The sequence below is a fragment of the Drosophila rhopaloa genome, unplaced genomic scaffold (genome assembly GCF_018152115.1).
Source record: "Drosophila rhopaloa isolate 14029-0021.01 unplaced genomic scaffold, ASM1815211v1 contig_163, whole genome shotgun sequence".
NCBI classification, from domain to species: Eukaryota; Metazoa; Arthropoda; class Insecta; order Diptera; family Drosophilidae; genus Drosophila; species Drosophila rhopaloa.
Genome location: NW_025335043.1, coordinates 10,405,929 through 10,421,609, shown reverse-complemented (window position 1 = coordinate 10,421,609; position 15,681 = coordinate 10,405,929). Strand labels below are relative to the sequence as shown.

General features: G+C 38.9%; 2 protein-coding genes across 2 annotated transcripts; both read right to left on the bottom strand.

Moving 5' to 3' along the window:
- Window positions 1-373: 373 nt before the first annotated feature.
- LOC108050546 (polycystin-2) lies at window positions 374-2,562 on the bottom strand. Its single transcript, XM_017132266.2, has one exon. It carries the CDS (start codon window positions 2,558-2,560, stop codon window positions 374-376), a length of 2,187 nt encoding a protein of 728 aa, XP_016987755.2. The 5' UTR covers window positions 2,561-2,562.
- Window positions 2,563-6,582: 4,020 nt separating this feature from the next.
- Window positions 6,583-15,480, bottom strand: LOC108039306. Its single transcript, XM_044457746.1, has 10 exons — window positions 15,240-15,480; window positions 14,371-14,469; window positions 14,224-14,307; window positions 13,996-14,154; window positions 13,227-13,933; window positions 11,178-11,352; window positions 9,105-9,203; window positions 8,689-8,772; window positions 7,813-7,971; window positions 6,583-7,457 (listed from the first exon to the last, which is right to left on the bottom strand). The coding sequence occupies exons 1-10, from the start codon at window positions 15,420-15,422 to the stop codon at window positions 6,747-6,749; spliced, it is 2,460 nt and encodes an 819-aa protein (XP_044313681.1). The 5' UTR covers window positions 15,423-15,480; the 3' UTR covers window positions 6,583-6,746.
- Window positions 15,481-15,681: the final 201 nt, after the last annotated feature.

The window sequence follows — 15,681 nt, the reverse complement described above, 5'->3', positions numbered from 1 at the left end:
ACCAATAATAGAAAAATATACTCAGTCAAAATCTGGCAAGTAAACCTATGTTTTTTTGGGCGGATCAATTGCTTTATATATATCCTTTTCATAATTATTAAAAAAAATATATAATAATATAATATAATAATTAAACCAACAAATGCAAAATTCTTCAAAGTACAAATCGACTCTTATCCTATCGTTAAATTATAATTCAAGAAAAATGAAATTTTAAGTACTTTCCCTTTTAAAACACCTTTCACAATTTCAAAGTTCCCAAAAATTGTAAAACCCCTTTTATATTTATACTTAAAGAACTGCTTATAAAGTAACAACCTTGTCTTAATTAAAAAAATTCTTTATTTTCAAAGGTAGATGTAGTTTTTTTCGCTTATGGATTTTGACTCGACGGACCAGGCTCCTCATCTTGTTTTTCGTCCGGCAGATTTCCCTCTTCATCCCCGAACATAAGCCGCTCAATCAGTTCCATTTGCGTTTGGAGAATTGCGGCCAAAGTGAAGGTCCGCTCGATACGCTCTCTGTATCTCAATTGAAGAATATCCGCATTATTAGGGTTATTATGCATCGATCTTAGTTCCTCTTTCCTCTGCTTCTCCATTTTTCCCATCCGTTCGTCATGATCCAGTTTTTGTTTAATATTCTCAGCCACTGTGCGATTTTTCCGATAATACCTCTTTTTGAGGCCAGTCACTTTAAGTATAAAATTAATAAAGTCGGCATACTCCACGCGTAGAAATTGGAAGAACGATATGCGGTGCTTTTCTTTGTGATCCCTTCTTTCTTTGGCAGTCGTCAATTGAATCTTCAACAGGGATACTATCAAATTGATTAGCAGAAACTTGACCACAAAGCCCAACATGGCATACAATACAAGGCCCAGCCACATGCCGCCATTAAATAAATCTTCCGGATCCACGTGATCGTTATAGCCAAAGGCAAAACAAGTGAGTGCCACAATGCCCGAGGACATATCACTGAATTGAATTGAGTGATTGCCATTAATTGTGACAGCTGCAACGCCAATGGCCACAATAAATACGATCGTGCAAACGAGAGTGCAAAGGAGCGCCTTCCATGCCATCGAAAATGTTTTGGTGAAGAGCTGAAAAGTTCCGGAAAACTGCATCACCTTCCACAGCCGCATGGTGACCAGAGCCACGGCGAAACCCTTGAGAACACTGGCAAAGTAGGTGAGTTGTGATGGTTCGCGAAAATCGATAAACTGCGTCATCACAGCGATTTCCACGTTCTGTATCATCGATTGGACCCGGTTGTCCCGGATCCCCAAGATCAGTGCAGTCATCAAACTGAGGATCACGATCATGGCGTCCAACTGGATCCACAGGGTCTTCAGCAAACGCGGGTCGTACCAGATCTTGACGAAAAACGTCTTGGCAAACTGCAGCCAGATGATGACAAATATGAATAACATCAGCATGCCGCTCAGCGGAAAATCTTGTATTTGATCCACGAAAACGTTGCTTTCGACTTGAATGTGCGTGCAAATACCACCGAAGGGAAAATGCTCCACCCACAGTGTGCACACGCTAAAGACATTCGCGTCCGCATTGTACAAAGTGAAGTCCATGAATAGAGCACTCGTATTCGAATCCAGCCACTGATTATCGAATAAGTAATCAAGAATCATCAGACTTTTAAGGCGCGTGTCCGAGAGCAGGATTGTGTAGCCCTTTGATTCCGGATAAGAGAGAAATTCACCGTAATGAGTGATGCCCAGGATCAGATTGTACCGGAAACTGGTAACACGCGACACCCAGGGCCGATAAATGGTCCAGAATTTATTCGTATACGGTTTTCGTTGATATGGCAATTTCCAGCCCTCCATGTAATCCCTTTCCGTGAAAACAGGCTGTCGCAAGCCCACGTGGTTATCATCCGTCCTCAGCTGCCTCAATCGCACCACGCCCAACAATCTCGTGGATTCCCCATTTACCCAAGGAGCACCTCCACTCGTATTGCTGCCATCCGTAAAAGCATGGATCAGGGTATATTCCATGAAGTTATAAACATCCGGCAGCCGAGACAAACTTGATAGTCCGCGCGTATATTTATGGTCATACTCGAAGAGGTATTGCATGCCTTCCGTGTTATAGTAGAGAAAATGATCAAACGAGACCAAAACCATGCCGAGAAATACCAGAAATAGCTTGGCCGTTAGAAAAAGTTCTTCGGTTATGCCGCGATACTTCAGATTAACCTCCTCATTTCGATGGCTTTCCGTGATGATCAGCTCACTGCGCAATGTCCGAAGTCTTAGTCTTAATTTCTCCATTAAGGACTCAACCTTTGGCTTTTCATCGGGGGGTCCGGAGAATAGATGAGGTGGCCACCAGGCGGCATCGAGGGATATTATTGTGAAATTGATGGGCGTACAAATAATTATCCGAAGTAGAGTGACCGCCAAAAACGACACCAGGATCTTATTGAACTTGCCATCCTCATGATTGAAGCCCGAGAATTTCCAGATGAAAACTGCACATACGGTTATTATAACCAATGTCATATAGATTATCATGTTACTGCTCTTCTTCGCCATTGTTCGAGCGTTTTTATTTTGAATTTCCTTTTGGAAAATAATTTTTTGACAACACAAAATGGAGTTCTTTGTAGACTGTTTTTCAAATCAATATTTGAAATTAATTAAATTTTGTGTCATCACTTCCTTTCTTACTAATTTTATTAAGAATGTTGCTAAATGAGCAAAGTGAAAAAATTTTGCATTTGCTGATTTTTTATCAGTTGGTAATTATATTTAAATTTAAATTTTATTTCCCTTTTTTTAAGTTTTCTGTGGGTAGAATAAAAAACGATTTTCCGCTTTACCATGAGATAATAATTTATCTAGGTTCAATCTCTTCAAAGTGGCCAATTACTTTTGAGACTTTGTAAAGAAAGAAGTAAAAATCACTATTATTCTTATTTGTTAGAAAAAACCCTCGAAAAGGTTTATTAATTCCTGTTTTTATTAAACATGTCAGCTTGTTATTTAATAAAATATAAAAAAAATCCGGAAAGCATTTTATATAACTTTCAGTTCTTTTCGTATATTTCTTTTCCAGTATATACAATTTAAAGAGCTCTCTTCATGCCCTCATTTTGCAGTTTGTTTGCAGGTTTCCCCGAAAATCCATGAAATATTCACCTCTCTAATCCCGCATCTGGTATTCCCAGGCAGCCTTAACTCGCTTTAATTTCACTTGCCTGCTGGTAGTTAGTTAACCTTGCATTTCTTTGTCCTTGTCGGGTGCAAGCCGTGTACAAATTATTGTGCTATCAGTGGCACTTCAATGGGCTCCCAGCAGTTGCCACTTAGAGCGGCAGATTCACCACCGCCCCCACATTTTCCGCCCGATTCCCTGGGCATTCTGCCACCAAGTTCAGAAGAGCTGGGGCTGGCAATAAAATTCCTAAACCTTTTTTGACAAATGAAACGTGCAACAAACAAGACGCTCAAGCGACTGCAGGCACAGCAAAGTAAGAGTGGCGGTGGGTTGAGGCCTCGGGAGCCAGCAGCCAGCAGCCAGGATACAGGAACTAGGACCAAGGACCTAGGACGAGAATCTCGGAATGAGCCGAGCTGCAGTGCCAACAAAGATTTATGCATTTTACAGGGCAGACTACGCTTCATGCGAAACTAAACGGCAAACAGTTTGAGTGAGGAAAGCTTTCACTCTTTTTACAGGGAAAGAAAATGTTATTAAAAATTTTAAACAAAAAAGTACATACTTGAATAATACACGATATTTATATAATGATTTTATTTACCAATTAAATTGTGTAATTTTTCTGTTTATCTGTAAGAAACATCTATGATTAATTAATTATATTATATTAATAATTATAACACCATTTTGTTCATAAAAGTAATACTAGTTGGATGTAATTTTGATATGCTATAATTAATATTGTATAGATTCACGAATATACTGTATTTAAAACACCCTATATAAACCATCCTTTTCATAATGAAGATTCTTAGATTATGACCTATAGAAAGTCAATCAATTTAGCATGATATTTATACAAAATACCAAGGTAAATAATGAATTAACTGAAATATGTAATGAAACTTATAATAATTTAAAGCTGAATCACATAATTTCTTTCTGTGCACCATCTATTCATTCTTGGGGGAAGCGGAAATGAAGCATCACATGCCCCATGCCCCCCTCGGATCTGGGGTTCCAGGGGAGGAAGTCCATTGTGCCTTTTAATAGACTGAACTACACGGCATCCGACTCTGAGCGCCGGCATCCTGGCACTTTGTTTGCCGGCAAACATTTGTGCAGCTTATTAATATGCATGGCACCCGGCTTTTTCACCCCTCCACCCCCCCACTCCCCATCAGAATTAGCCGGAGGAGCAGGTGCGTCCGGGTCCACCCCATCCAGGTGGCCACCCCATCACCGCCTTGATTTTTCCGCCCACCTCGCCAATCGGAACATTTTATCTCCTAGGCCAAGTGCAAAAGTTTTAGCTGTTCTCGGTCCGTATCGAAAAGTCGTTAGTAAGCTGACCGCAGAAAGATGTGAGGCGAAAGTGCAGCGGCCCAGTGGAAACTTCGGGCCCAACTGGCCGCTCCTATTTCTTCTCAGCCTCAGTCGCAATCGGAGCAAAAAAATGGCCAACTTCAACCTAAGACTTGCACTTAGCCCGCACAAAAGTTTGCTGGCCATTCCAAACTTTCGTGGCTGAGCCGGAGATGAAACTGAAGCTAAAGCTGAAACTGAAGCCCCATTGTGCCGTGAGTAGATTTGTGGACCCGGGCATATGTCTCATTTCGGAAGTGAGGGAATTGCGGAACGACTGAATAAAGTAACCGCAAAATAGAATTAATAAATATGCTAAACACTTTTCATTTAAATTCATTGTTTATTTCTGGTTAAATTACCAAAATTTTATAGGTCTAAGAAAGTAACATTAATCTAAATTTATAGTTTCCAAATTGAATAATCAAATTGTTTTTTCATCGGTTTCTTGGGGGGTAATTTAAACCAAAATAAAAAAGGAAATCCATTTTAAAGTAATTCCTCAGTCTAAACGATTAAATCATTTGTGGAATTATAAGCTTATGAATTTTAACAATAAGAAAATGTCTTTCGCACAAAGAATATTCTTAATAAAGACAAATAACTTGGAATATGAATAAATGTGTTGCTTCCCTTCGTCAGGCTTACATCAAATTGACGGACTTCCTGACGGCCATCATCCTTTTTGCGAGCGCCCATTCAAAATCGGTGCCCACATGGCGTATACTTACTTCCGGCGGCACCCTTTTTCTCTCCGCTCACCATTAATCATCGAAGTAGAACAAGCTGAGCACATGCACTTATAGATTTGTCAGACACCCACGCACACACACACACACACATACAGTGCTTTTCCCGCAGCCGGAAAATCAAATTAAGATAAAATTAAAAGCAACAACAAACAGACGAGCTGAATGCAATTGGGGATGCCCGTCTTGGTGCATGGGGATTCGTTTATTTTTTGGCAAACACACAACATATGCGTCCCGTTGACAAATAAAGTTTACAGATATGCACACACACGGAGGCAGGGAAAACTGACACACACACACACAGAGGCAGAGGAAAAGCGGAAGAGAGATGGCAACGCACACGAGTAAACAATGGCGAACAAGCGAATGAGCAGATGGTTAGGGCCGAAAGAAATGGGCGAGGTGGAAAACAACTCCCCAATGAAATAGTTTATGGTAAACCGCAATGCGAAAAATGTCACCTCCTGGCAAAAATGAGCGGGGCAACGGGAAAATGTGGCAATGTGGAATTGTGGGGATGGCAATGGAAATGCCAGCGAAGATGGAGTGGCGCATCCAACTGGCTAAACAAGTGCGGAAGTTGTTTGCGTTTGCCGCTGGCAAAGGCCAAGCGGAAGCGGCCTATTGGGCAATGGCAATGACGGCAGTCGACTGTCGCCACCGAGCGGAAATGAGCCAACTTGGCTGCCACATGGGGCGCAAAAGACGCCGCCTGACAATATCCAACAGCGACTGGAGAAAGATGAACTTGGAGCTCCAAACAGAACCTTTACGCACTTCTTGAAATGTTTTTTGAAAATCATATTTATATTCACAACTTTCAAGAATTATTCTTGCTTTTACTAGAATTTTTTCTTGTGTATATAGAAACACAATTAGCCTAGACTAATTGCTATTGAATTTAATTTAATAATTTTAACATTGAAATTTATCCTTAGCTTTTATTTTCCAAAACTACAAATTTCAAACTATTTCTCGGCTAAAGCTAATTTTAGCTCATCATGACTTTTAAACCAAGAACTTGTATGACTTATTTTAGCTTTTGTTTTCATCAAAAAATTGACGATTAGAATTAGTTTTTCGTTGCCATTTAATCGAACTAGTTTTATTGGTAAACTCATAGGTAATTTCAATTTTTTCCCAAAGTCAACGCTTTAGTATGGTTAATTTTGTATAGCTACATTCAAAACGTTGATCCTTAATCGAGGAAATATTATTGGCGATCTCTACAGCTATTTAAACAAAAAGATTCAAAAAATTCAAAATACAACTTTCAGTTAACGATTACCCATAATGGGTTCAGGTATACGTATTTATTCGGCCTATGCTTAACGACGGACTTAACTAGAGGATTGCGCCTTACAAGTGGGTTTTTTGCACTCCCACTCCCTGAGATGTGTAGCACCTTAACGATTGTTCTATATCCACTAAATTCTGGTTTCTAAGGTCCTCGGAGAGGTGGTTCTGTGAAGCCGGCATTTCGAGAGTCGCACCGATTGGCATCCGCTTCCGTGGGGACTACGTCCTTGGCCAAATCCAGAAGCTTTTCCAAAGGACACTGGAACTCACAGCCGGGAACTGTGAGCTTTTGTGCCTGACCCTTGGGATCGTTACGGAAGTAGATCTCCACCCAATAATCGCCGGTTTCCTTGTTCTTATGCAGCTCAAACAAAACCATCGAGGAGTAGCGAGGCATTTGGCGTTCCCAGATCTTCAGGGCGGCAAGAACGTTCACCACCGTCGAATCGTGACCCGTGTATATGAAGAGTTTTCTGTCAGTGGGTTTCAGGGTTCCATTCTTCTTCTGCTGCATTTCATTGAACATTTTCTTGAGGAAGGGACCACCCTTGATCTTCTGCATCTCGGGTGTGTACACATTGTAAACGTAACTCTGCTCGGCCAGGAACTGCAGTCTCTCCGGGAAATAGGAATGCGTCCACTCGGGCAATTCCAGACCCCACTCCTGTTCGGCGAGCAGTGTCAAATACAGGGATTGCACATCCTCGGGCTCCTTGAAACTGAGGCCCGTATGCTCTTCCAGCTCCTTGTACATTTTCAAATAGGGTGCGATCTCGGCTTTAACCTCAGGCAACTCGTACACTTCATGCAGGGCCTCGAAATATCGCGGGCAGGGAGTTCGCACCAGTAGCAACTAAAAATTATAAAATATTAATTAAAAAATGGTTTAACTATTAAATAAAACATTTTTTTATCCTTTGATCATGCCGTATTAAATTAAATATACTAATCTAATAGAACCAAAATAGCTTCTTCAAGCCACAAAAATTAATTTAAAAATTTGCATAAAAAACCTTTAGAAGTTTATGAGGTATGCTTCCAATTTGTGATCAAAGTCAAGTCAAAATATGTTCATAAGATTTTTTCAAATAATCATAATCACTAATCGAATTTTAACACCACCTGCCAACACATACAAATATGACAAATTGTACCCGTGGTGAAGCCCATTGCTTCGATTAATCATTTCGATTATCAAGTATACGCACCGTATCCTGGCTGAGCTCCTGGGAGAAGACAGGTATGGGCTGCCAATTAAACCGGCTATTCCACTCCATATCGGTTCCCTTTGGCGGGAAGAAGGCGGCCAAAACGGTCTGCATGGTCATGTGAGTCCGCGGCACTCCCGTCGCCTGAGCGTGGACCAACTATCGGGGGGAGGGGAAGAAAGCGGTGACGGAGAAAGCCGAGAAGGAGAAAGCGTAGAGCCAGAAACAGAAAGAGAAGAGAAAGAGAAAAGAAGGAATTGAGTGATGAGCCAAGCGCGCTTGAGCTTTGCAATTTGTAAATGTCCGCACTATCAGGCAACCACCCCGTGGACGTGAGGCTAAGAGAGTATGGTCGGAGTACACAGAGAGAAATCTAATGCAGTATGCTGAATCTTTCTAGCTTCAGATAACGTCGATTTTAAATTAAACTGTTTAGATCCGAAGATTATTTTAATGGAAAAATTTCGATTTCTAATTTATTTAAAGAGTATTTAAGATTTCCTCTTCTATATTCTAAATTTAGTAATTGCAATGCTCCTTAACTGATTTCACATTTTTAGAAAATATTCAATATTCTGTACTTAGTAATGGACTAGTTAGATTCGGCAAAATATTTCTAAGAGCTAATGTTTTGTTTTCTTCTTGTATGTATTGTTTAAATTTTTCTAGTTCCTTTTTTTATTTCGACGTTAAAACGAATAATAATGATCTAGAATTTATAACTTTTATAAGGTAAATACAGCTTCCTTTGCACTTTTACTTAAATCGGCAATAATCTATTAAGCCTTTAAAAGACCAAAATCAACCTTTTTCTCTCTGTGTATGGGGGTTGTAAGGAGTTCTGCCTTGTCGGTTCGTTAGTGACTGCTTACTCACATCGGGACTGTAGTTGGGCGCCAGAAATTTGCCATAACGCTTACGCAGCCAAGTACCAATGTTGAACAGTTCGCGTTTGCCATTCTGGAGCGTTGATTTATTGCATGGCATGAGCGGATGGCACGTGAGACAACACCAGAGGTCCGGGATCCAAAGAGGGGGGATCCAAGGGACAGAGATGGAGAGATGGAGGAAAGTGTTATAAAATAATAAATGCCTTGCATTTTTGCAATTGCATAAACATATGCATGTGTATATGTTAATGCAGCCGGCCCCTCAGTTCCCATTCCCTCAGCTCTGCCAGCAAAACATTTGCATTTCAATTTATTTAAATGCTTTGCTGGGGGATGGGGGATCGGGTTTCTGGGGGGATGACGAGGCAAAAGTTTGCGCTACACAACTTTTTCTCCACTCACATTTGTTATTTGTCCCCAGCCAAAGGGATAGTAGGTCTCATTTACATAGGGATCCCTTGGATACGAATCCGCCGGCGTTCGTGGTCCATGTCGGAATACCTGAAGTTTAGCAATTACAATTTTTATTAGTCAAACGAATTTACCACAGTATGCAAATATACAACATATAAGTGTATGTCAAGCGATCGAAAAGCAGAAACACTTTAATTAGCTGGGTTTTCTAAGATTAAATTGTTCGTGCGACCCCAGAAGTTTTTCCTGTTTAATTGCTGATAAGAGTTTGTCTCATTTCAAGGTCAGCCCTGGGATCTAGATCGGACTATCAGTATATTTAATGACTGCGGTAAATGGGTTTCCAGTTAATCAATAATACAATCTGAGCTCAAACAAAAAGCAAAAGTGCGTCGCAGTTTTATTTGATAATTTCATTTTACGTTTGACTGCAGACAGGTTTTTGGGTAAAGTGTAATTTGGGGAGCCGGTTTTTTTTTTTGCTTTGGTTTTTTTTTCAGACTTGTAATTAATTTTTTCTGTGGGTCTTTGGAAGACAAATGAGTTGGCAAAGCATAAAATCGAGTTAATTAAAGTAAGAGTTATTTTGGAAAAATTTATAATTTATGCCCGTTTGTGTTAATACAGGTTATTTTAAAATAATTTTTTGACTTGTGCAAAATATTCCGCCATAAATAACCAACAATTTTTGTTTTTTTATTCACCTGTTGATATTACTATGACACCACTGTTAATTGAAATAGCTTTTGAATAGAACTATTGGCAAATACAATCACACAAAAAACAAAAAGTTCTTTAATTGGATTTCGCCCAGGTTTCCATTACCACTAACTCACTCTTTTTCCAAGGTCAAACCAAGCTTTTTATAACCAACTCGTCTTAACTTCAAGTCAAACAAAAATATTATTTATAGCTTGAGAAACATTTTCCGCTGGACTTTACGCCTGGCTGCACTTGATTGTTTTTCGTAAAGTGTAATTCTCAGCAATTAAATATATATAGATATTATCTAATTGAACTGAGCTGGACAAACCCAAGCTAATAAAAGCTAATATAATAGATGGAAATGCAAGACTAGTCTTCTGGGAATTCCAATATAAATACTTCTATCTTTATCGAACGAGCTTACTTTCCGTACTGATGGCTACGATTAAATGATCGGAATGAATCTTATCTGCTAGCGAGGCTGACAGTCTAATAAATTGTAGTCTGTACAATCATAATTACACACGACCGCAACAAAAAATTTGCCAGCGTTTGCACTTTCGCTCCACACGTTTATAAACAAATGCTTTATCAACAGAATGTTTGGTTTTTACTGCCCACGTAAATGTCAATTTCATAATATTAAAGGCAGAATTTAAAAGTGAGTGAATAAAATGTGTTATCAGCTGAATTTTTATTGTAAAGATGATTGCCGACTCTGAATTGTATGGAACGGCGTTAATTGGTGTGGATTTTTTTTAGGATATATAATATATATCCTATAATATATATGGCACAATGAAGGTGTTCTATGCTGTAAACTTGTTTTTAACGTAGTAAATTTGAACGTTTGAGGGGGTGTTTTCTGAACCAATTTGTTGTTGCACACTTTTTATAACCATATTTAATTTTAGTAATAATTTCTTTAAAAAAATTGAAGGGTGGAGGCTTAGGTTTACATTTAAAATCAATGTTTTAATAGCTTACTACTTGTTTGCCAGTAATATTTAATTTAAATAAAGCCTAATTTTTATACATTACAAAAATTAAAAACTTTAAAGAATGTAATTTATTAATCAGTTAAAAATTACATTCTTTAAAGTTGTTAATAAATTACATTCTTTAAAGTTATTAATTGAACTGAATAACTTTTAGATAAATCACTAATAGCACACATTTTTAAATCCTTTCACGTTTTATTTACTCAAAACTGTAACCTTTTATTTCAGTTGTTTTCTGTGTAGTGTAATGATCAATTCCAGCTTTGCCGCACAGCTGTTTTGTGTTCCGGATTTTAAATACCATATTTTTTGATTTATGTCGATTCGATTCGATTCGCGATGCCCACTAACTTACCACATGCAGCAGCTCGAGCGTGGATTTATCAGCGCCGGGATCGTAGAGCTTGGCCGTCGATTCGATCGCCGAGTGAGCGACGCACCAGATTAGAACCGCCGATGCAATTAATCCGCCCGTCATCGCTAGACAATGCCTTCGAGTGAAATGCGAACGCGGCATTTTGGTGGAGGCGCTTTATATACCCGTAGAATTTCTCAGGGGCTCGGATTCTCCGACTTTGCCGTTGGCTTTGTTTCTCTACGGTCTCTGTAGTCAAGTTTTTTTGGGAGTCAACAGTCTCGAGACAGATCGCCGACTAACTTGTTATAATCGCTATTCGCTTGGTCTTTATTTACTTTTGTGTGTTTATTAATTAAGCCACGAAACTAGCTAATTTAGAGACGTGGTGAACGGGTTTTTGCTCGATGCTCGATGCTCGACTTTAATTAATCGCACTGGTTTCTCCGAGTGTAGGGCTACTATCTTCTGTTTACCGTGGACTAAATAGTGAGCTGATTAGGCACTAAATATTCGACTTTTCCGAGGGACGCACGCGACTGTCTTAGTCTACTATCGTCGGCAATACTGCGGTGGCAAATATCATTGCAAAAGTCAAAATGTCGAAAAAGCATGGGTAGTGTTTGGCTCTTTTATCGTTCCATTATCGCCAAATGCTTTCGTCACCGTCGCTCTTTTTATCACTATTATTATTCTATTTGTTATTGTAGCTGGACGTCTATTGTACGAATATATGTTTGACCGAACAGAAGCCCCAGACACCGACAACAATGCCGCAGCGTTTGAGGCGTTTTAAAACGCGGCCGCGACTTTTAATTTATATGAACTCTCGGATATTTGCTCCGCTTACTTATTTTGTTCTGGTTAGCGCCGCCGCCCCCTCGCCGAAATACCAACGAATTTGTCATCGAAACTGCGTGTGTAAGCACTTTGGTAATAAATCGTTTAGCCTCTTGATCGAGCATTATGTAAATTTCACATTATCCATTCTCGTTGCTTAATTGCCGAATTTAAATATTGCTTTCGGGGCTGGGCGGGATTTGGTTTACGGTTTCGTCATAGTCCGGAAGTTATTGTAAAGCGACATCCATCTGGTAAAATTACATACTGCCCTTTTGTTTGGTTTCGTTTGGCTTATTTGTGATTTACTTCCGATTCGAATGAGTGGAGCCTCAAAAGCCAACTGATTGAATTTAAAAACTACCCAGCACATTTTATATGTGATGGATGTGTGGAGCTAAATGGAGTGGGTCGATTCAGATGTACACGAGAGCTGTTTCTTATCCACAAAAATATTTTCATGGTCATTACAACTTTTTCAAAGACTGGTCGAACTGGCAAGACACAATGCCTTACTTACTTATTTATTAAAGATGAGTATTACAAAAGGTTTGCTCAACATTATAAGGTCTGATATGAAGAGGTTGCTGAGACTTAAAATATGATTTGTTTAAATTTATCTAAAAATATTAATGTTAATTTAGAAATATTTATATGACTTATGTAGTTTACAGAGAGTACATTTTAAGCAATGATTTTTTAATAATAATACTTTTTACAACCATGGCTCTTTAAAACTTTGAACTCCAACATCGCCTAAAAGTATACCTAGGTAAAACTACAACGGTTATAACATATTGCGGAATTCATTAAATTTTAAATTATTTTATTATAGTTAATACTGCTACTACTGTCGTTCTTTAAGTACCTTAAACACCTGCAAATTCTAAACACAATATCCAGATTATGTTTATCAAACATAGTTTCAAATCCTTTTCGTGATAAAAAAGATAATAATTCTGTTAGGAAACGATTAAATAAATAGCCCAATATATTTTTAACTATTAACAACTCTTCAACCTTCCCACCGATTTATATTGTTATTAAACTAGTTCAGCTTGCTCTCATTTTAAAAAAGTTAATTAGTGGATCGTGCTAGTCAATCAAACCCCCATATTAAAGGTACTCCGAATAGTTACACATATATATATATATTTATTCTTTATGTAATCTTAATACTGAAAGCTGAAATCATGGACTTGCGGTCAGTAATTATAGCTAATCTTGGATACTTCCTGAGTGTCTTTAGCTTTGCACAGTTCGGAGTAGGGAGCATCTGGAATGATGTCCTTCGTTAGCTCTAATAACTTCTCAATGGGGCACTGTTTTTCACAGCCTGGAATCTGTACTTGTTGTGGCTCTTCCTCGGGATCGTTTTGGAAGAAGATCTCCACGAAATACTCTCCTGTTTCCGCCTTCTGATGCAACTCAAAGGCAATTAGAGCTGAGAATCGAGGCATTTGAGCCTGCCAGACATCCAAAGCGGATAGAACATTTGTGATGGTCCAATCGTGTCCGCAGGATAGAAACATTTTGCGATTATTCGGCTTCAGCTTTCCGGAGATCTTGTCCTGCATTTGCTTTAGAAGCAACTCGACGAAGAAGCCTCCCTTCAATTTGCGTAACTCGGTCGTATACGCATCGTAGACATAAGACTTGGCCGCCAAGGGCAACATCTTCTCCGGAAAGTAATCCTTGGTCCACGAGGGCAACTCCAAGCCGTAGGTTTGCTCTGATAGCAGTGTGATGAAAATACTGGTAACATCATGGACATGGGTAACATTGATTCCGGTGAGATTGGTCAGTTCTTGCAGCAAGTCGGAGTTTTCGGCATGGAGTTGTCTGACTTCAGGAAGATTTATCACCTCCTGAACTGCCTCATCGTATCGCGGACAATCCGCCTTCATTCTAATGCGCTGAAAATGTAATGATAAATAATTAATAACAAATAAATAAATTGAATTTTTATTATTCCTACCACATCAGTTTCTTCGGGTTCCATCACAATGGGAATGGGCTGCCAGTTGAGCAGCAGGTTCCACTCCATGGGAGTGTTCTCCGGCGGGAAAAGTCCGGCCAGCACCATTTGGAGGGACATCAAGGTGCGCGACGACTCCGAAGATTGGGCACGGATCATCTGTAATGTCAAGGTTTTGATTATTATTTTTTGTTCCAAAACCCCATGAGCTTGCTCTACTTATCGTACATCGGGCTGATAGTAGGGCGGCAGGAAATCTTTATAGCGCTGACGCAGTTGTTTGCCTATTTTATACAGCTCCACTTTAGCACCCTGTCAAATTTAAATTGCCTTTTAATTCGGTTAATCTTGTTTATATTCTCGCCAAGTACTTACGTTGGTTAGAGCACCCCATCCGTAGGGTTCGAAAGTTTCGTTGATATACGGATCGTTGGCATAAGTGCTCACAGGGGTTCGGGGGCCATGACGAAATAGCTGTCGAAAACAAAAGTAATTGGTAAATATTACCACCTAAATAAATCTATTTTGTGGAATAAATCAAGCCAGTACTTTATTATCACAAATATAACGCATGAAAAAATAAAAATGTATTTATTTTACGCTTTAAGCTATGCTCATTAAAGTCTCTAAAATAATATATTATGTTATATTTATCAATAAAAAATTTAATGTACAACTCATTTTTTCAATTGAATATATTCTTCATTAAATTTAAATCAGTACAAAAAATAATAGTACCTTGGTTTTTAATGAGCATCGTGCCAGCCTGATTTCAATAAATAAATATTGCCACAACTTGTTCTCTTACTTATTTAATTTTAATTGAACTATAACTATGCAAATTAATAAGGAAAGTCTGTGAATTCCTGCATACATATGAAACTTAAGTTTCAATAAACCGGTTTCAGTTCTTAATGCAATATTACGTATACGCCATGCAAACTGGCTTAGTAGGAGTTGCGATGGAATTGTGTTAAAAGAGAACTTCAATGGAAAACTAGCAGAATTATGGTTTACTTAAGAGAACATTTTTTTCATTGATTTTGGCAAGATTATACAATTTGTCACCACATGCTAATTGTTCATATTAAATGAGTTTGACACATTTCGGATAATTTTATGGTCTGCTGACTTGTTTAGTTGCCAAATATTTAATGAGCCCTATTTCTGTTTGAGCAGTTTTTTTTTACCACAAACGATTTTTGGCAATTATTGTGTTGTCTTTGCGTTTTTCACTTATTTACCACATGAACCAGCTTCAGGGTCGAGTTGCTTTCACTGATTTCGGATGGGTTTACACTACTGGTGTTTTTTGAATCATCCTCTAAGTCCTCAGTAATTTCCTGGGGAACTTCCACATCTATAACACCTCCGCGAACGATTAACACGCAGCTCGCCAATAGTAGCAGGCCGCAGAACTTTAGCATTTTTGCGAATTAAATTAAGCGGATCGTTAGGAATCAAGTGGACCGGCTTGGTTGGGGCTTGTGCGATGAGTGACTGCATCAATAGACTTGCGGACTGCTTTTAAGTCTTGATTATGTGGTCACCCATACAGTGCCGGGGTATTCACACACCCACAGATAAGAGCGGCGAAGAGCGAACTGCTCAATCAGCGAAATCATCAACTACAATAGCAAACAATTCGCAAAAATTCAATTTAATTATCACAATTTCACACGAAAA

What these genes read in the sequence shown, in the direction of transcription:
- LOC108039306 (XM_044457746.1), bottom strand. Translation starts at nt 15,422, where the DNA reads ATGCTAAAGTTCTGCGGCCTGCTACTATTGGCGAGCTGCGTGTTAATC. An exon ending in GATGGGGTGCTCTAACCAAC is followed by an intron (nt 14,308 to 14,370) that starts GTAAGTACTTGG and finishes TAAATTTGACAG; the next exon opens with GGTGCTAAAGTGGAGCTGTA. An exon ending in CGCCCAACTACAGTCCCGAT is followed by an intron (nt 7,972 to 8,688) that starts GTGAGTAAGCAG and finishes TCCCCCCGATAG; the next exon opens with TTGGTCCACGCTCAGGCGAC.
- LOC108050546 (XM_017132266.2), bottom strand. Translation starts at nt 2,560, where the DNA reads ATGGCGAAGAAGAGCAGTAACATGATAATCTATATGACATTGGTTATA.